This window comes from Populus euphratica, unplaced genomic scaffold, assembly GCF_000495115.2.
Source record: "Populus euphratica unplaced genomic scaffold, PopEup_1.0 scaffold118.1, whole genome shotgun sequence".
In the NCBI taxonomy this organism is placed as follows: Eukaryota; Viridiplantae; Streptophyta; class Magnoliopsida; order Malpighiales; family Salicaceae; genus Populus; species Populus euphratica.
In genome coordinates, this window is record NW_011500007.1 from 267,536 (window position 1) to 290,173 (window position 22,638).

A 22,638-nucleotide genomic window follows, 5' to 3' on the forward strand; every position below is an offset into this window, starting at 1 on the left:
GAGCCAACGGTGTCGTTCTCATACTGAATTGAAAATGAAACTAAGGCTACGTTTGTTGACGGTAATTAACTTGTTTCTCAAATTTGAGAGGTGACCAGGCAGGGTACCCGTGCTAGCTGCATTTTAAGTTAATTTTTAATATAAAAGAATAAGGAATCAGCATTAGAATTTGTTTCTTCGGTATCATATAATCTTTTAATTGAATTTTTTTTTAAAAAAAATATCTAAATAAAATAAATTAAATGAAGAAAATCATAAAAAGAATGGTTAAAAGCAATTAAATATTAAGTTGATTTTCCTTTTAAGTTGTAAAAAATACACATGCAAATATTTGATGCCTAACAAGGGACACCTTTTGAATTCTTTTATTGAATTATATAATAATTAAAATGGACCTTTTAAGAAATAGAAGATATATTTTTAATCCAAATTCTTTTTTATTATTCGTGTAAATAATTTTTTTCACAAAAAAAACATATATTTTATAGTTTTTATTAACAATGTGGTTTATTGAATAAAAACTTATGGAAATCAAAATAAATATAAAAATATATTTTTTAATCATGAGTTTCTTTTTATTTTATTTTTGGCAAAAAAACATATCTTTTTTATGAGAGGAATTATTTTTTAAATACAAATTTATCATAATCTTAAAAGCAAGACATAATTAAAAAAAATCATGAATAGATAAATTCAAGAATGTATTAAAAAAATATAAAAATAATAAAGTTGAGAGAATTATATAGAAAAATCATAGAAACAACAAAATAAATACTTTATTCACATACCAAATAAAAAAAATCCATATTTGGTTCATATATAATTATTTTGAAAAAATAATTTTTAATATTATTATCAAATGCTCTAATATTATTTTAAAACTATAACATAATCGGATAATTATTAAGATAAAAAAAAAAGATCAATGGCTATTTTTCTTTAATAAAATAAAGGTGAAGCACCCAGGTTGGAAGGATAGACTAAATGCATTTGGTCTTAGAAAGCCATACTCTGATGCCTATTTGATTTTCATGTTGTTTGATTAAATTTTTCTTAAATGGAAAGGTTGATGCATTATATTATGGATTTTAGAGGTCAAATAGTATGTTTATTTTTGTGTTTTAAAAATATTTTTGAAAAAAATTAATTTTTTTTTATTTTTTTATTAATTTTAAATTAATATGTTTTTGATATTTTCAAATCATTTTGATATGTCAATGTCAAAAATAATTTTTTTAAAAAAAAATTATTAGCATGATTTTGAAAAAAATTAATATTTTTTTATTTTTTTATTAATTTTAAATTAATATGTTTTTGATATTTTCAAATCATTTTGATATGTCAATGCTAAAGTATAAATGTTAAAAAGAACAAAGGCCAAATATGTAAATGATAAAACTTGAGGGACCATATTAAAATCTTTTGAGCATTTGTGAACCGTTTAAATGGAAAAGAAGGTTTTGTTTTTTTTTTAAATATAATCTTGGTCCTCGTTCTTGCAATCTTTTACTTTAAGAATAACCTAAAATTCAATTTAATAAAATTACCCTTTAATTTAATGCTAGAATATTCAATTCCACATCAAGTATATTAGAACATGCTAATCAAAATAAATCTCAACATATAAAACCATGAAAACTTAACTTACCATGATGAAATTGAAAAAAAAATAAAGATTAATGAACAAAGTGTAAAAAAATTAATATTAAGGGACATAAAAGGAAAAAATGACCATAAATAATGACAGTGAAGTGTGGAAAGGCATGTGGGATATGAATAGTAAAAAACCCAATTTTTTTTTGTTTATTTCATAATATAATTATAACTTTAATTAATTAATTTGCCAAAATTGATTAATTAGTACGTGCAAATAGTCTCTAATTGATGCTAACATTCCTAATTTAACATTTGTTTTTTAACAAATATAACTCATTGTTATTAAACTTTGCTGTTGAACCTAATTAAATTTACTCTATATTCAATTTCAATAAATGATAATATGGAAAGGACTGTTTGGTACGTGAAGACACCTCGTAATTAATACGACCTTTGCCCTCAAATCTCGTTTTGCTTTCCAGTCGCACCACGTCATTCTTTTGATCATCATTTCTGCATCACCGTGCATAATACCCTCGTCTTTCATCTTAACTACCATACTGCCACTGACGTCTTTTGTCCAAGATAGATAACTCAAACGCGCGTTTCATTGGCAGAGTGAACGGACTTGCGGTTTTCAAGAGTAATAGTATTTTGCAGTCTTTTGATCTTTGATACATACAGTGATATCTCTAAAATACCCTCCAAAATTGAATTTCCTTAACAAAAAGTTGGAGATCGAAACCATAACATTTTAAAAGATTAAATTATAGCCTTGACTTTACCACCAAACTACTGGGTTTGTTGAGCTACCCGTCCTAAAAGTTAAAAGAATTTAATGTTTCACTGTATACATATTTATGTTTTACAGTGGATTTCTACAACAAAATTATTGTTTTATCCTTAACAATTTAAATTAAATTTTATAGTATGTTTTCAAGAGTAATATAGTATTTTTCATGAGATATATTTGTTGTTACAAGATATATAAAAAAATCTTTTAATTTTTGATTTACAAAATGATATAAGTGCCCTTAAAGTCAAGTAATCTAAAGATAAGATTGAAGAGGTTTTTTTTAAAAAAATCTTTTTAATCATATTTTTTTTGTTAATATTATGTGCGATCAAAAGCAATTTGGTATATACATAGATTAAAAGATAAAAAGAAAAAGTTGATGGTGTATTCATCACATGTGCCTGCAAGTAGGAGGTGTTCGTGCCTTTTAGGTAGAGTGCTTGACCACTTTTTATGATCGGCTTGTTTTAACTCGCAAGTGCACGAGTATGCGATGTAGCAGTTAACTCGGTAAGATCGAGATCATATCCACAGAGAGCTAGATCTGGAAATTAAGCTAGGTAACAAAAAAAAAACTTAAACCTTGAAAAATATACAACTCTTGAAAAACAAAACTAGAAAAATGTATTATTTGTTAATTTACCTTGAAAAATATACAACTCTTGAAAAAAAAACTAGAAAAACGTATTATTTGTTAATTTTTTTTAATTGTATCAAATTTTATTTATTTTCATCAATTTGATCACTTGGATTTGGATTTTTATATCAAAATTTTCCTTTTATTTTATGATGTTTCAGATTTGACACTCAATGTTTTTATTTCTAATATAGATTTGTGGTTTTTTAATTTTTTTTTCAATTTTTTCCTTGGATCCATGATCTTAGTTTTACTTTTTTCATATTTGATCCTTAGTTTTTTATTTTTATTTTTATTTTAGATTCTTCTATGAATCTGATTTTTCTTTTTAATTTTCTATTTAATTCAATATTTGATGATATGTTAAAATTTGACCCTCAATGTTTTAATTTTGAATTTTGATTCTTAGCATTTTTAAAAAATTATAACTTGTTTTCAATTTTATCTTTATATCCAAAATCTTGATTTTTTTTTTATTTTTTTCTCTCTTGATTTATATTTTTCTTATTTTGGATTCATTTATTAATTTGATCTTTTTTTATTTTTCCCTTTAAATCAAAATTTTAGTTTATCCTCTCAATTTGTTTTTTCAAATGAGGTTTATATTCTCTTAATTTTTTTCTTTTTATCCTTGAATTTTATTTTTTCATCATTCAACATTTGATTTATTAGGATTTGGTCTCTATAATTTTTCTCATTGTATATAAGCCCTATTCAAGTGTCAATCATAGACAATTATAGAGTCATAAGTCAAGTGAGTTGACCCATATTAATTCAAGTCAATCAAATCTTTTTGTTTTTATAAAAAAATTCAAAATAATACCATTATAAAAGGAAAAAAAAGGTCAACGGGGTTTGACCCTATTTTGATTGGATTTGCTCCAAGTTAACCAAAATATAGGTAAATCTGGGTTTTTAACCATCTTACACTAGATCAATTCTCCTCCAATTTCTTTTAAAACTTTGCCTGGTCTAAGTCACGAGTCAACACATTGAGTCTAGCCAAGTTTTAAAATAGTAGCTTTCTAGATGCATTGATTTCAATTTAGTCATTAGCTAGAGTCATGAGTTTGAAAAGTTAACATAAGTTGGTATCTTTTTTTTTCTTGATTACATCATTTGTAGTTGTTAGTTTTGAAAAATAAACATTGTTATTTTTCTTGGTTTTCTTTTCAATCAGCTTATCTCTGTTTCCTGATTTAGGTGAGAGGTATGTCTGGGTGATCCAAGTTTTTTTCAAGTCACTTTCTATAATGTCAAGTCATGGATTTTTTTTCTTTTGTTATTTAAAATACGTTGGCAACACTTGAACATTATTTTTTTACGCTGCAAGAAAATTACCCCAGCCTGTGGAAAAGCGATGACCAACTATCTAGTAAACATTATTTTTTTACGCTGCAAGAAAATTAGCCCAGCCCGTGGAAAAGCGAGGACCAACTATCTAGTAAACTTCTACACAGACAGACAGACACACACACAAAGATTGTTACGCCTATAGCTTTAAAAACAAAAACAAAAAATATTAGTCAAAGATAGTGTTTGACATTGTAGTAGTAATTACTTTTTAAAGTGCTTTTTATTTAGAAATACATCAAAATAATTTTTTTTTATTTTTTAAATTTATTTTTGACATCAAAATGATCCAAAAACATTAATTTAAAGCAAAAAAATTCAATTTGTTTCAAAAGCATGATATCCCCGCAAAAACATACACTGCGAAACTCATGACTTGCATAGTGTAAGGAGGCGCTCATCAGTAGACAACATGTATTTTGATGTATTCTAGTTCACAAAATCACACAACTTTGTAACTCAGTTCAAAAAAATTAAACTTGACAAAAAAAACAGTTAGTTTTTGGTATTATTATTAAACTTAAAATTTTAAAACCATTTGATCTCACTCTTTATCTACTATGAGTTTAAAATTATGAAAAAAACTCTTGATCATAATGACATGCATAAAAAACTCTTGGAAATATTATGAAAATAGTTCTAAAAAAATTACCAGAGTCAACCCATGTTAGCCTACTAACTCGATGATCTAAGTCGTAAGACTAGGATAACATAACATAAAGGAAATAAAAAAAATTACAAAATTTAATTCCCAATCAACGCAATGTAAAAGAATGCATTTGGAAAAAAATCAATTAACAAAAAAGACAAAAAAAAAACTACCTAAGCATACATGGGTGAATCTGCTAAGCCTATAACATTAGTCATGAGACTAAGATAACCCTATAGAAAGTAAACAAAAAAATATATAAAGGGTAAATTTCAAAAGAAAAATTTGTTAAAAATAGTAATCAAAAGAATTAAGATCAAATTTAACATAAAAAATAGATAACCGTCTTTGCCATCTTAGAGTGAGCCGGGCATGGAAACCAAAGAGATATGAAATAAAAAGAAGATGAAGAAAGAAATGAAGAAGGGCATCAAATTTAACATAAAAAATAGATAACCCTCTTTGCCATCTTAGAGTGAGCCGGGTATGGAAACCAAAGAGATGTGAAAGAAAAAGAAGATGAAGAAAGAAACGAAGAAGGACTTGCCAAAGACAAACCGAAGCTTTTCCACTGACACGTTTCTTTAAGTAAGATGAACCCTTTTAAATGATTCCAACAATATCAAGGAATGCCTCATTCTTAGCTCCCAACTTGCAACATAAGTTGCCATCAATTCTCCCTTCCTTCATTTTGATCTTCCTTTATTTTAATCCATGATTTAACAAAAAGAAGACTCAAATATGTTTAATTTTTGGATTTAACACCTAGAGATTTAATTATTTTAAATGGATAAAACTGATACCAAGACAACAGAAATAAATTATCAAGTCTAAAATCAAGCCAAAAAATATAGATTGATTAAATTAAAAAAAAATCTTAAGTGACAAAAAAACCAAAAGACAAAAATAAAAAGAAGAAGAAACAATATGAAGTGTTATTAAAATCTGCAGTAAATTGTGTATTGCTTTATAGTAATTTCAGTTGCTCTTTTATTTTCTAATTGTTTGATTTAGGAGCCAATGAATCATTGCCTTTCTCATTTTGTTAATTAGGTCAATTCTAATAACTTTGAATACAAGTTATTTATGTAAAATATAGCTGTTTTTACTTGATGACACAAGCATTTCACATGATTTTGATTATTTATCTTGTATTTATTGACTTAGTTTATAAATAACATGATATAAGCATTTCATATGTTTCTAACAACTTCTTGAGTCGTGAAGGAAGAGTTTCAGTGAGTGGGATTATATGGAGCTAAAACAGAAAGTTTATGGAGATTAATATAATCATGTGGTTTGAACAAGTATATAAATTACTATAACTATATATATAATAATAATAATAATATATTAGGTTATCAATGCTTGTTAGTTTTTTTTTAAAAAAAACTAAATATAAATTATTATATTTATTACTGTTTTTGGATGTTAATTTTTGAGTGATTAAAAATATTTTTATTTGAGTTAAAAGTGTAAACAAACCATTTGTAAAATTATCTAGATTTATCATATATCACTATCTAATTTAGTTCATAAAATTATATAAATAAATAAAAATATTCATTGTAATTTTTTCCTCATATGAATTAGGTAAAAATACATCAATTATAAAATAAATAAAATTCAAATGTTAGGTCACATAAAAAGAAATTTAATATTATTAAATACCTTTCATTTACTTTTTCAAATGCTTAACTATAATTATAAAATTATAAGACTAAAATAAACTTTGGAACGACACGTCTAATAATATTTATATTTTTTTCTATCATTGAGTCCATTCAAATGTAGTTTTCAAAATTTTTATTTTAATCTCTATTTTTAAATTTATTTATTGTGTTTTTTGGAAGTTTTATGATCTTTACAATCTAAATAAATTATCTTTTATAATAAAAATTTATAATTAGTTTATTGCATGATTACCTTTAGTCATGTAATGATGGACAACATAACTTTTTCTATGGTGGGGGTTTTTATTGTCACACTTGATATAAAAATAAGACCTCTAAAATTAAAGAAATATATATAAAAAAAAGAGTTGTCACCTAATAGCTTAAGGAGACTAAGAATTCTAAAATATGAACCTTAAATGGAATTGCTACTTAGTACTTTATGGTTCAAAAGACTCAAATAAAAGGTTGATTATGCCTAAAGGAAGATATAAATCACCCTTACCACATCTTTTCAAAATAAAATTATCTTAACTATATTTTTTCTCATAAATTTATTTTACATATGCTAAACTATTTAAATTATTTATAAAGTGATTCGCAAGTCATTTATTATTTATCAGCATTGATCTGAATGAGCGTTGGACCCTGAATTAAGAGTCCCACAATTTGATGATTTATTTCTTTTTATTTTTTTTTAGTAAAAATAACATCATTCTATGCCTACATCGATTTTTAAAACCATAGACTCATCAACCTTGTTGTTAAAAGCCAAGTTTAAACAAAACATCACTAACTTGACAAAAACTTAATGAAAACTTGTCAATGCATTCTTGAACTAATTTTATGGATAAAAAATTCATGTTAGGTCTAAGCTAATCTCTAAAACTAGGAGACTCATTGACTTAACCATTTAAAAGCTTAAGCAAAACTTGATTTATAGTCAAACTTGTTTTTTTTTTTAAATAAAAAATAGTATGTTAGCATTTAAAAGCTTAAGCAAAACTTGATTTGTCGCCAAACTTGTTTTTTTTTTTTTAAAAATAAAAAATAGTATGTTTGGTCTATGTCAATCTCTAAAACTAGAAGACTCATTGACCTAACTGTTAAAAACAAAATTAAACTTAACTTGACAATAATTTGGTGAAAACTCATTGATTTATCACTAAGAATTGTTTTAAAGTTAAAAACAATATTACATTTATGCTAGTTCCTAAAATTAGGAGACATGTTGACTATCGTAAAAAAAATTTTAATCAAAGAATATTTAAGGAAATGCATGCATGCCACTAAAGTAAACTACTTATGGTTTTATTATAATTCACATCACTTAAATTTACCACTCAAGCAAGAGATTATGATTCAAATCTAATACATATCAAATGTTAGGCATATCATGAAGTGAATAAACTCTTAAAACAAATGGAGTAAACTAAAAAAATTAGTGCATAGCCCACAATTTAACCGAGAGAAAATAAATCTAATACAAACACTCAACTAAATTCTTTATCATTCGAGTTGTCAAGAGAGGAAGAAATTAAGAAAAAAAATAAAACAAAGCATGCTATTGTATAGCCATATTCTGAAAAGAAAGATTAGAAATGAACAAATATATTTATTATAAAAAGGACATGTGTTTATACCTTGATGAAGTTGTTACTGCTATGTATCCTCTCTTTCTTGGTTTCTTTTCTTTTTTTTAAAAAAAATGTTTTTTCCTCTTTCCAGATTGTCTAATTGAGTTCTAACTAAGCTTGTTTCACTATGACTTCTATAACTTTATATGTGCGTGAAATTGCAACAAGATCTGGGTTATAATGAACTTTTAGACAAATTCAAACTTTCTCATTTTCTGTTATGTTTTGAACTTTAAAATGAAAAAAATAAATTTTAAACTTTTATAAAAGTTTTAATCCTATATTTTAGTTAGCTTTTCATCAAATTGAAAAACACCTAAAATCGATGTGTTTACATCCAATTAGAATCTAAAAAATAAATAGTATCTTGTTTAACTAGACCATACCAACTAGGATTTGCTCTTTATGATTCACTTAATTTTCACCTCTTCTAAAGCACTTTGTAATGATGTATATTATCTCCTTTTCAATTTATCTTTTTTTTTTTTAATCAAGCCTCTCTTTTATCAGCCTCAATGAAAGACCTAAAACTCTCTCCATCTGTAAGATCATGACCATTACTTATTCAATAATAATCTCAGTTATCCATCTCTTTCTGTACTCTATGTTAGCATGTTGTTTTTATCTTATCTTGGCAACAAACAAAGGTGTTTTAGATTTATAACAAAATTGCAAATAAGGAGCAACGATTATGGTTTTTGGTGGTTAAACATATTATGTTTGCAGTAAACAATAAGGGATGAAAATGGTGTTTTTATATGGTTGATTTAGTAGCAAGTATGGGGATGCAAAGGTACATTGTGGCGTGTTTTTATAGCAAAATAAAAGGATGTAAAGGTTATTTTTTTGGTAGAACGTGCAAGAAGAAATAAGATCAGAAAAGGATGTCCTTTGATGATTGTTTTATAGTAGTTGTATAGAATAAAAGGGTGAGTTTTTGGCTTGATTTTATAGTTATAAATAAGGTATAATAATATTATATTTTACGTGATAGAATGTATAAATTGTAGCATGAACAATGACTTAAAAATGTGTTCTTATATAGTTGATTTTGTAGTAGGTTAAAAAGTAAAAAGGATGTGGTCTTGACTTGATTTTACTGTAGTTTTTATAACTATTAGGGGTGGTTTTATAGTTGTGATTAACATATGGTATTAGAAAGATAGAGGGCATGTGCTTTGGCTTGTTTTGATAAGCGAAAAAAAATAAAATAAAATGGGAGAGCAAATAAAAGGTTTTTACATTTTTGTTGTGGATATGAGAAAGAAAAGGAGGAAAACATCATCATTTTTTTTCTTTGTTCTTCCATTTCTTTTGAATATTTTACAACTTTAACATTTGAGAATTCACTAACATAAAAATGATAATTGAATACGTTAAAACTTCTGCAATGGTTCAGAATTAGCCTAATAGTGTCAAAAATATATTGTTCTTGAATATTTTGTATTTTTATATTTTTCTTTGCTTTCTAAAAGTAAAAAAGTTATCAAAACAAGATGTTAAAATCACGTTATGACAAATTTTTTTAATAAAGATATGTAGGCTTTTTTAGTTTTCTTTTAATAAGATTATAAAGGGAAATTATCAAATATTCCTTATACATTTGTTTTTGGTTGATAGAGTTTATGATTCATATAATTTCCTTTTTATAGTTAAGTTAATAGTATCTGTAATTCTAATAATTTTTTTAATTATTATATTAATAACATTTTTTTAAATAATGTCTTTTTCCTTCTTCGATTGTTATATGATAACAAGTTCATATAAATTTATTAAAAACTAAAATATCTAAAATGAAAATTTTTATTTTTTTAAAAGATTATTATATACTTTGATATTGTTAATAGCATTTCTAGCTCAAATAATTTAAATTTAAATGAAGACTAAATTGTATAATAACTTACATTAGATTTATGGTTGAAAAAATAAATAAAATTAGATTTGACAATGAGAATAATATGCATGTCTCAATCATTAAATCTTACCCTTCAAAAGTTAATAAAATCTCAAATATACTCTATTTGGATTGCAATATATATATATATATATATATATAAATTTTAAAAATTTAATTGCTAGCATCTAATTGGTTGGAAGTTAGATGAAAATAATAAGACAAAGTCCTCAAACTATAAGGAGCTAACTATTGTTTTATGAATTTATCATTTAAGGTATAAGGAACTTGTGAGAAAAAAAATAAAGAAGAAGAGTTGGATTTAGTATTTAGACAACTAAGAAACCTAATTAATGGTCTTCCAGAAATCAAACTTAAAAGGGTTGGTTACATGAAAGAAATATAAAAATTACCCATTAATATATTGCATGCAAGAGCAAAAAAGAAATATCAAAATATATACATTTATGAATTTTTTTATGGTTTCTTTTTTTTTTGTGTTGACTATCTAAATTCATTGTATGTTCAAGAAAAAAAAATATAATAAGAAGAAGAATCAGGAAATAAGGAAAACTCAACACCATATCTTTGAAATTCCTATTATGTATGAAACAAATTTATATGTAGGAAAATGATGATAGCATATAATTCATTAATTGCTAACATATATCTTGAATATAAGAATAAGATAAAAATATATTATTTTTTAAAATATCTAAATTCTTTTGTTTAATAAAAAAAGTAAAAAGAAAAACCTATTTACATAGGGCAACTAAAAACTTAATAGACTAGGGACTTAGCTCAAAATGATATGATTAAAGAACTTTTGAACCAATAAATCTACGTAAGTTTGCTATATCAAATAAGAAAAAAAAGAAAGAAAGTCAATAATAATAATAATCAAATTATATATATATATATATTTAAAAATTGAAACCTTTATTGTTTGTTTATATGAATAATTCTTCTTATTTATATATATATATATATATATATATATATTATTGAGAAGATTATGACTCAATAATGTAAATAAAAAGAATTATTCATATAAACAAACAATAAAGATTTCAATTTTTAAATGTTGAAGTTGGTTTTATATTTGAGATACTATCCAATTAACTTACACTGAGATGTTGAACCAAAATTGAAACCATGACACAAACATACATATACTAAGTTATTATTTATCAATTATCCCTTGGTGATTTATGACGACTATATATGCATATAATATATACATGAAACATGTAAAGCATAAATATTTTTTTTTAAAAAAAACATATTTATATAAAAAATAAGATACAAATAAAATCATTTAAAAAACCACAAAATGATTAATTGAAAATATATAAAAAATAATTATAAGAATTTGCACAAAATAAGAGAAATCAAACCCTAAATAAGTTAAGGATATTTTTAAAGACAGGACGAAATAAACAAAGATAAACATGAAATTAGATAAAATATAAAATTAAGATTAAAATAAATTTAAAATCTAGGTTCATAACAAACAGAAAATATATTGTGAAGAACTTAAAAAAAAACTTGAAACGATCAATAAAAAACATAAGAGAAATAAATTCTTAACTCATATAAAAATTGAAGTTGGTCTTAAAATTAGATACAAAATAAATAACTTTGGACTTTTACCAAAAAAAAAAAAACAAATGGTATAGAACCAATTATTATGCTAATATTTTTTCATAGATTCAAATTTTTGTCAAGTATGATTTTAGAACAAAAGATCATGAAAAATTATCTAAAAAATCACAACAAAAAATCAAACAAGTCCACACTAGAACAAATCATTATATTTTTGATAAATTAATCAATCATATCCATAAATTTGTCCTTAGAAAATTAACCAATTTTTTTAAAATCAAATATATAACATAAAACAAAACAAAACAAAACAAAACAAAACAAAACAAAACAAAACAAAACAAAACAAAACAAAACAAAAATTAATAGCAAATATACCTTATAAAATTACTCTATCTAAAATGTAGCTTGTAGAAACATATGTTTAAAACATATTAATTATTGAGCCAAAAATCATTTTAAAAGCTTGCAATTATCAACAGAAAAAAGTTTTTATTTTAAAAAACTATTAAGTTAGTCTTTATCTATAATATATCATCAAGGAGTCAACCTCCAAGTCTCTCAAATCCAAAAATATGTTAATCAAAATTATTAAATATAATTAAGAATATATTTAATCAAACAAATCAATGAATATGAATAAATAAAAAAGGAAAGATAGAGACTTGTTACCATAATCAAGAAATTTGAAACCAAACTTTAAAATCCAGGCATTAGGCGGCACTGAAGTTACTGAATTTGTTATTTCAGATATGAAAGATGCAAATACAAGCTCAAAATTGTTAGAAATTATTGGTTTTTAAAGCCTAAGAATGAAAATCAATGGCTTAAGGCTTGGTTTAAGGTAAAATATAGATGTTTTAGGTGGATAAAATAGAGATTATAAGAATCATTGAAAAAGTGACATGATTGGTAGATTTCTAAGTGATTTTGATTGGATTTATAAAGAAGGAAACAAAGAAAAAAAGAAGAAAAGAAGATAATTAGCAAAAAAAAAAAAACTACAAAAAGATGAATTAGATGTTATGGTATAGATCAAATTCTGAAAAAAAAAATTGTGAGAGAAAGAGAGAGGAAGAAAAAGATCTTATTCCTCATTTTTTTTTATATGGTATGTGTTTTCCTTTCTCTCTCTTTTTTTTTTATTTGGCTTAACTTATTCTCTAGGTTTTCATTAATTTGATGTTTGAAAAATTTTACTTAGTATACTTAGAAAGGATCATGTAATTTTATGTAAAGATCATGATATTTAGAATATGGCTTATACAAAAAATATGGATAAAACAACCATATCTTGTACTGATATTTTGATTTTTTTAATTTTTTTTAATTTTTTTCTTCTCTTAATTTTATTGATCTTTTGGTTTTTCATTTGATATTTTATTTTCTCATTCTCATTTTCTTTTTTCAATTTTTATATTTTCCACTTTTCTTCTTTTATTTTTTTATGCTTGCAAAAAAAATAATATATAATGCGTAATAGCTAAAAAAAATAAAAAAACTCAAAAAAATAACAATAGTGTAAATATAACCTTTTTATTTATTTTCACTCCAATGGTTAAAATCCATATAGAAGTGCTAATTATATTTAATTTATTTGATATACAACTATTTTAATAACCTAATATGATTTGATTGATTTGAAAAATATAAAAACAACTTAGATAATTTTTAATTAACTTAATATTAAAAAGATAAAATTAAAAAAATTAATTAAAAAAATATAAAAATAACTTGAGTCAACTTGGGTGAACTCGTCAAACTTATGATATAAATAATAAGATTATGACAATATCATAATTAAAAAAAAAAACTCAAAGAAAAAAACTAGTGAGAAAAACATTGTTGTAATAAATAATATTTTAGTATTTTTGCAAAATATATAAGAATAGTAATTCTATAAAAGAAATGATAAAATAACATTTTATTTAGCACTCTTCTTAGGAGATGCCACATGGAAAGCTAAAAATTAAAAGAATATATTTTATGTTAAACAAAATTATATTTTATTATTTTTCTTATAAAAATAATAAAATACTATTCATTATAATATTTCTTTTCACTATTTTTTCCTTTGATTTTTTTAAATTCATATTTTTTATGAAATTATCATAATTTCATAATTTATGTATAACAAATTTATCTAAATTAACTTATATTATTTTTTATTTGAACTTTTTTAATTTTATATTTTAAGATTATATTAATTGATAATTATTCGAATTATTTTTAAATTTGTCAAATCAATTAAATTATATTAAATTATTAAAATAGTATTTTAAGATTATATTAATTGATAATTATCCGAATTATTTTTAAATCTGTCAAATCAATTAAATTATTAAAATAATTTTATATTAAATAAATTAAAATACATTTTACTTTTTTAAAAATCTTTTTCTATTGGAGTGCACATGAAAAAAAAATCTATATTACCTATTTAACTCTTTTAAAAAAGATCTCCTTTGGGAAATGCTAAAGAATTGAAATTAGACTCCAGGAATTTGAAAAGCCTAAATAATATTTTTTTTCTTCTAATTTTTAACTTTCCATTTATCATCTTCATCAGACATGCTCTAACAATACTAGTCTTGCAGTGACATCTTCGTAAATAATCCCGAAAACCACGGGGTGTTAAAGTAGGAGAACGATCACGACTACATTTTAGATAGAGATATTGAGGGGACCCACACTCCATTTCTTTTTCTCTGTCTTTTTGTTTGTTAGCTTCTTCGATTCTATTATCACTCCCTCACTCAAGGTTTCTCTCTGCACACAGTACACAGTCAGTCACGGATACTAGCTTTGGAGTTAGAAAAAAAACTAAAATCTTTAGATCTGAAAGCAACAAACCCCTCCTGAAATACCCTAGCTTCCTTCAAGGACGGTCTGGGTAAGCATTATTATTTTTGTTGTCATTGGATCTCATTGTCAGTGTTGTTTTTGTTGTTTTCTCGGATTGTCAAGAGATCTAAGTGGCTTAGAACTTGTTCTTGTTCATGATTTAGCGAATGTAGGAATTTTTTACTTAAAAACTGTTGCTGCGTTTTTTTTTTGTTGAAATCAACTTTTCCTCCCTTTTAAGCTTGAGATCTTGTTCAGACTAAAGAAATATCTAGAATTGTGCCAATAAGTCTAATAATATCGTAACTGGGATATGTAAGTTTTTTTAGTAAAATAAGCTGGCTGGTAGTTGAGAATGTCAGCAAGCAATAGGGAGAAAAATTGTCTTTTTTTTTTCTGACAAGTTTCAGTAGAATATATGTTATTCCTTGTTTGGTTTTGTTAAGAAAGTGGTAAAGGGCATGATATTAATATTGTATTTAGTTCTTGTTTTGTGTTTGTATGGTTGTACAAGGTTGACTCATGTATGCGAATGATTGTGTTAGGCTAAGCACGATTGTAGTTTTCTTCTTCAGGTCCAAACAACAACTTATTCAAGTTCAGAATTTTATTTTCTTTCTTTCTTTTCATGTATTTTCTGAATAGCCTTGGCAAACTGTAATTCAGTGAAAAAGATCTCAATGTTTCTGTCAATAATGTAACAGGATTGATAAATCCCGTGCTTTGTCTTGTATGCTACCTAAATCTCTTTGCTTTTAAATAAAGACATGCATTGTGTGTGTTCTACTACATGTTTTAAAGCTTTGCAGTTAGTTTTCAGTGTTCTGTACTGAATGGCATTTAGAGTCGTGATGCATTTGCAATTAAACAAGTTAGGTAGTCTTTCCTCAAATGTTTCCAGAGCTTATATTTTCAACTACCCTTACTCTATGCCTACTCCTGATCAGTCGATTGTCTTTGCAGGTGTGTATGTTTTACTTGTCTGGTAAAAGTACTTTTCCTGTTGGTCAATAAGGTAAGTTGCTTCAGTTTCCTCTCTTTCTGTAGTTTACATTTGTAAGCATATAGGGTGCATCATGGTCCCATCTATGGATTACTAAATGTCTTTTGAATGCTCCATGTAGTTAGAGTGAGGTTGCAAAATAACTTGAATGGCAGTCATGGATGCTCAAAACCCTCTCGTTGGAGAAGCAACTTGTGGCACTTTATTGCAAAAGCTCCAGGTATTTCATTTTCTGATTGTTCAGGTGTATGACATGAAGAATCATAACTTGTCCCTGATGTGGTGTAGGAAATCTGGGATGAGGTTGGTGAAAGTGACGAGGATCGGGACAAGATGCTCATTCAAATAGAACAAGAGTGCTTGGATGTGTATAAGAAGAAAGTTGAGCAGGCAGCAAAGTCGAGGGTACAGCTTCTTGAGGCCTTATCAGATGCCAAAATTGAACTTGCCCGTCTTCTATCAGCCCTTGGAGAAAAAAGTTTTGCAGGAATTGTGAGTGTTTTATTTGACTTTGTTTTGTATGGTCCGCTTAAGCATAGGTCTAAAGTGTGTATTATGGTGATGTGTTGATGCAAAACTCCTTGTGGTAATGAACTGTGAAAGCTGGCTCCTCATGGCTTTCATTGGTTTTAATTTCAGCCTGAGAAGACTTCAGGCACAATCAAGGAACAACATGCAGCTATAGCACCAGCACTTGAACAGCTGTGGGAACAGAAAGCTGAGAGAGTGAAGGAGTTTTCTGACGTACATTCACAGATTCAGAAAATATGTGATGAAATTGCTGGGAACTTAAATATCAATGATGCTCCTGCAGTTGATGAAGCTGACTTATCCCTAAAGAAGTTGGATGAATATCATGCCGAACTTCAAGAGCTTCAAAAGGAAAAGGTAAATCTCTCTATCTTGGTAATGGTGCGTCATATAATTTCTAGCTTTCTAGATCTGTCAAGTTAATTGTTAACTGCTAATTTTAAATTGTAGAGTGGTAGGCTGCACAAGGTCCTTGAATTTGTAAGCAGTGTGCATGATCTCTGTGCTGTCCTCGGGATGGACTTCTTCAGTACTGTAACTGATGTTCATCCAAGCTTAATTGACTCAACTGGCGTGCAATCAAAAAGTATTAGCAATGATACATTAGCAAGGCTGGCTAAGACAGTCTTAGCGTTAAAAGAAGATAAGAAGCAAAGGCTTCATAAGGTAAGTCTTTCAGCATTGTAGTTTTCTCTGCCTGGGAGAATATATTTTCCTTGGTACATTTTCACATGAACCTAAGGACATAAGATTTTGTACTAATTGAGAGCCTTAACCAAATGATGATCCTGTAGATCAATCCTTAGCATAAAGATATTCTGTGAACTGTAGATCAATCCTTAGCATAAAGATATCCTGAAGAAATGGGATATCAATTTTTTACATTTTTAAACTGAAAAATTAGTTATGCTATATCAGGACCCTATTTCCTCGAGGCTTTTTTTTTTCTTTGTTGTTAAATAAGTTTATCTTGTGAACTAAATGTGTCTGCTTGATGTTTTCTGAAAACTGCATTCTTAATGAATTCTTGTAATTCAGATATATTCTTTCAACAGTAGGGAAAACGGTGTTCTGCATCATATTTCTGTTTGACATCTTCAAAACATATAAAACAAGTATTGTTTCCTCAAAATTTGTACTTTACATGTTTTTACAGCACCAGTATAATTTGTATAACATCCAAAGGGAACAAAGTCTAAAGGTTCTTTTGTAAAATGAAGTGTCACAACAGATATATTTTTAGCTGCATGTGCTTGATTTGTATTCTCCACTAAGATTCATAATATCTTTGATTTGTATCTTCCGACCACAGCTTCAAGAGCTGACAAATCAACTTATTGACCTGTGGAATCTGATGGATACTCCAATGGAAGAAAGGAAATTGTTTGACCATGTAACCTGTCACATGTTGGCTTCAGTTGATGAAGTGGCTGTCCCAGGAGCTCTGGCGCTGGATCTGATTGAGCAGGTATTTGAATTCTGCAAGCAAATATACCTGCAAGGTTGAATAACTGTGAAAGCTGTGTACTTTTTTTTTTTTTGGTGAAAACCCTGAAAGCTGAATACTGATTTCACTATTACTTGCTTTTAAGGCTGAGGTTGAAGTTGAAAGGCTTGATCAATTGAAAGCCAGCAGGATGAAAGAAATTGCCTTCAGAAAGCAAGCAGAGCTTGAAGAGATATATGTCCATGCTCATATAGAGATAGATCCTGAGGCTGCTCGAGAAAAGATTATGACTCTCATTGATTCTGGAAATGTTGAGCCAACTGAGTTACTGGCTGACATGGACAATCAGATATCAAGAGCCAAAGAAGAAGGTCTAAGCAGAAAAGAAATTTTGGATAAGGTTGAGAAATGGATGTCAGCATGTGAGGAAGAGAGTTGGCTAGAAGACTACAATCGGGTATTTTGATCTCTCTCCTTCTATGTGACATGCTGTCACTGCTGATTTGAGAATTTCAATGATCACTTCCAAGAGATCTCTCCACTGCTTTCCTGGTACCGGGGTAGGGCATGTCATTGTTTTAGGGAGGGTGGTTGATGATACATATACATTATAGATGCGTGGGGGCATTAATAGGAAAAAAAATATTTCAAGTGATGAAGGGTCATGGCCTCTCAGGTCCCCCAAGAAATTCCTGCATCGGGAGCTGATCTATAGATCCCCTTTTATGTGGGAAATATTTGTTTCTCTGCTTACACTTGTTTTGTTTGGCAGATAATAGGTTTACATGAGTGATCTTGCTTGCTGATGTTTTTATTTTTATCTAATCGTGTAGTCAGGTTTGCCTAGTAACGGGATATCTCTGTCCCCTGGTTGCATGCTGATGTTTTTATTTTATCTAATTGTGTAATCAGGTTTGCCTGGTAACAGGATATCTCTTTCCCCTGGTTTTCTTTGACAGATAATAGGTTAATGTGATTGATCTTGCTTGCTGATGTTTTTATCTCGTCTAATTGTGGATTCCACATTTGCCTAGTAGGAGGACAGCTTTCTCATTTTGACAGTATATGACTGGAAAAACTCGAGTCCTAATGGTAAATGATGAGGTTAAACATAGTGAAAAGGATCAACAGATCGAACTAGATTTTCTAGAAAGTAGGCGAAATTACTTGTACACCGCTGATTTGATGGTGTAACTTAAATGGCATTGTCTTTTTGAAACAGGATGAAAACAGGTATAATGCAAGTAGAGGTGCACATCTGAATCTCAAACGTGCAGAAAAGGCCCGTATTCTGGTTAACAAAATTCCAGGTATCTGTTGAATCAGGGAAGCCAAAGAGTTGGCAAGATCACCATCTTTTTTCTCTTTGTAAATTGTTCTGTGTAGATCTGGATCCAGAGATTTAATTGGTTTTGTTGGCCCATGTAGCTTTGGTTGACACCTTGGTATCCAAAACTCGGGCTTGGGAAGAAGATCATGGCATACAGTTTGCATATGATGGTGTTCCTCTCCTTGCCATGCTAGATGAATATGCCATGCTCAGACAGGAAAGAGAAGAAGAGAAGCGGAGAATGAGGGTGAGTTCCTATTTAGTGACTATTACACTGTTCCAGTTCACGCAGGCATTTAAACTAGAATGTGAATTGATTTGGGTCTAGAATGAGATTTGTTTGATCGCTCTCTTGCTAAAAGGAGATAACCTTGGATATGACAGGATCAGAAAAAGTTCCATGAGCAGCAAAACACAGAACAAGATGCCATTTTCAGTGCAAGACCTAGTCCTGTTCGACCAGTTGGTACAAAGAAGGTGGTTGGTCCCCGTGCAAATGGCAGTGCTAATGGAACTCCAAGCAGGCGGCTATCTCTAAATTCTCATCAAAATGGGAGCAGTTCTGTAACTAAAGGTGGAAGGAGGGATAATAGGCTATCTGCCCCTGTTAACTATGTTTCCATATCGAAAGATGATGCCGCCTCTCATTTTTCCGGCACCGACACAGTTTCTGCTTCACCATGATAAATTAAGAGAGATCCGGAGGTTTATACCTTGATATATTACTTCTATTACTTCTAGGAGCTTGTTGTAGTCATATAGTTGTGAAAACTGAGTAACTGGAGAGTGAACTGTTTTTAGTTGTGCATCTTATCTACATTCTTAAGCTGTTCTAATCCTCTCTGCTTTATATCTTCAGAACTAATTTTTTGTTGTAGTGCTTGGTTACTCGACGCTAAGATTCTAATGTAGAACAACTGGCAGCTGAGTTTCGACTGCAAAAATGGTCAAACCATGAGATTGTGAAATTTGAAAGGAAATGATCTCTGGGCAGAATCATGTGGTGGCTCGAAGAAGGTCATTAACTCGAAAAATGTCTGTTAACCAAGGTCCGGATGGACCAGAACTGGCTTTTTATACAAGCAACTCTGTTAAAGTCATCGACCAAGAAGCTCATATTGACCGAGTCATTGTGTGGTGTGCAATGCCATAGAAGCGGCACCTCCGTCCGTGATGTGATGAGGAGAGCACCAGTCAATAAAAACTGATTGACATGTTTTCCTTTTTATTTAAGAATGTAATAAATAATTTAAAAATCAAATAAGAATTTTAAATTCTCGTTCTCTGAAAAACAAGATAAAGAAACAAGTATAGAAACTAACAAAATTGTTTAACTAAAGATATACATAATAGATTTGTGACCAAAACCCATTTGTGTACGAGGGTTCTGATGAACATGTCAATATCCCAAGAGCTGGTAGTGTTGTGACTTGTAGAAGCAACAATATACTAATCGAGAACAATGGATGCAAGTGGGAATAGGCGTGGGAGGAAGACAAGCAATGCTAGAGAAGCATAAGTTGAGTGGTCAAAGTCCAAAGAGACGGAGCTCCAGAAGTCGTGTGGTATCAGAGGAGGAGAGCTTCGAGAGAGTTCTGGTCAGCAGAAGATCAAAGACAAAAGATGCCCTCGTGATGTCATGCCAAATCACGCACTTGTCATATTTGAGCTAGACAAAAGAAATTAGAGTTTTACATGCCGATCTTTTTTTTTTTTTTGCTTTAAAAATATATATATATTTTTTAATTTAATTTAAACTAATATTTTTTTAGTATTTTATATTATTTTAATATACTGATTTTAAAAATAAAAAAATATTATTTTAATATATTTCTAAGTAAAATATTATTTTGATATATTTCTAAATAAAATTATTTTAATATATTTCTAAGTAAAATTACTTCAATTATATAGTAAAAGCTGAATAAAACCACATTGAACCTTCATTTAGAGGCTTTGAGCTCATAAGGCAATCTCTTTAATGTATCCTAAGGACAAGGGATGACCATTAGTCTTGCCACATTATCTGCATCCACCTTTCCACGGCTCGAGCTTTGTGTTAAATAAAGCCATTGTCAATCCATTTGATGTGTAGTCTAGATACATGTTAATTTTTTTAAATGACATAAACTAAAATATAAAAAAAATTTAAATTATGAATTAATTTTAGTAACAAATCAAATCTACAACACCACTAGAAATTTGACAAATACAAATAAAAACACCGATAAATTTTTTCGTCAGTAGATTGCGAAATTTGACAAATACAAATGAAAACACCGATTAATTTTTTCGTCAGTAGATTACGGTAAATTTTGCCGACAAACTTTTTCATTGCTATAATTGTTGGTAAACATTAATAAAAATATTTCATCTATATATACCAAGAGAATTGCAGAAAAAAAAAATAAAAAAGCCAGAAAAGTACAAAGATGTGTAACTTTTACCAATGACTTTACTGATAGAATTAATCTAACGGTAAAGTTAATCCTTAAATATATTGACAAAAATAATCCCTCGATATATACCAATAAAATTATAGATGATATTAAAATGGGATTCAACAAGGCAAATTATATAGTGATGTGATATTTTTTACCAGTAGAATGACCGATGGAATGCTTAACAGAATAATTATATTGGTATATTCATCGATAATATTTAATTTATGACCTGGCGATCAACCCTTCTTTTCTCCTCCCCTTCCTCTCCTCCATTTCTTCTTTTTTCTTATGTATTTTTTCTAAAACAAATATCCACCCCCTTCAATCTCACCATAATTCAACCTCTCACAATAAATTCAGCTACCATAACACTTGATTTGTTAACATTCATGTTCTGATTCAAATTTTATTAAGGATTCTCCATCTTAAGGAAATAAATCTACCTTTTTTATTTGAACACAATTTTTAAATGTTAATTTTTTTTATATCTTTATAGTATACGTATTTTGTTTGGGTGCTTACTTATTTTATAATTTTTTCTCATACAATTTTGTTGAATGAATTTATGATTTATACATGTTATGATTTGTTTTAGATTTTATAAAATTTTATTTATTTGTAAATTGATGAAATTTATATTGAATTTTTTACTTCAATGTTTTGTGATAAAATAAATAATGACTTATTTAATAAGTTTGTTTTTATATTTTATCAATTTTGTTGATGAGTTGTAATTTTTTTATAAATGTGTAAAAATTTGAATTTATATAGATATATAATTAATAATGAATTAAGAGAACTATTAAAATAGATTGAATAAGATTGAGCTAAACCAATATTTTTACAAATTAATATAGTTAACGTAGTTAATTAATATATGTTGTCATCATTATTTAAATATGTTTGATATAAATAATGGATAATCATTCATGGATGTATCGAGATTAACCCTAAATGTTGTGAATGACGGATTATTATAATGATGTTCAAGGTTTTATTAATTATACACTATCTAATCCAAAAAATATTAGTAGTGACAGTATTACATGTTTATGCAAGATGTGTAAGAATAAAGCATTTATCAATCTGGATATTATAAAGATATAACTTATATAAAAACAGTTCATGGAGAAATACTTGTATTAGTATGCATACAGAGGATCATATATTCCTCATGATACCATGATAGAGAAGATGGT

General features: G+C 27.6%; 1 protein-coding gene and 1 long non-coding RNA gene across 2 annotated transcripts; one reads left to right on the plus strand and one right to left on the minus strand.

Annotated features, from left to right (window-relative positions):
* The first annotated feature begins 14,543 nt into the window (after window positions 1–14,543).
* Window positions 14,544–19,857, plus strand: LOC105141247 (65-kDa microtubule-associated protein 1-like). Its single transcript, XM_011048418.1, has 11 exons — window positions 14,544–14,733; window positions 15,648–15,699; window positions 15,809–15,907; window positions 15,976–16,179; window positions 16,327–16,575; window positions 16,669–16,884; window positions 17,531–17,686; window positions 17,811–18,122; window positions 18,888–18,975; window positions 19,094–19,242; window positions 19,380–19,857. The coding sequence occupies exons 3-11, from the start codon at window positions 15,836–15,838 to the stop codon at window positions 19,677–19,679; spliced, it is 1,746 nt and encodes a 581-aa protein (XP_011046720.1). The 5' UTR covers window positions 14,544–14,733; window positions 15,648–15,699; window positions 15,809–15,835; the 3' UTR covers window positions 19,680–19,857.
* On the minus strand, window positions 17,050–21,693 carry LOC105141246 (uncharacterized). The gene is made up of 3 exons (XR_845329.1): window positions 21,681–21,693; window positions 19,018–19,020; window positions 17,050–17,488 (listed from the first exon to the last, which is right to left on the minus strand). It is a non-coding gene; the product is annotated as an uncharacterized LOC105141246 (long non-coding RNA).
* Between the last annotated feature and the right edge of the window lie 945 nt (window positions 21,694–22,638).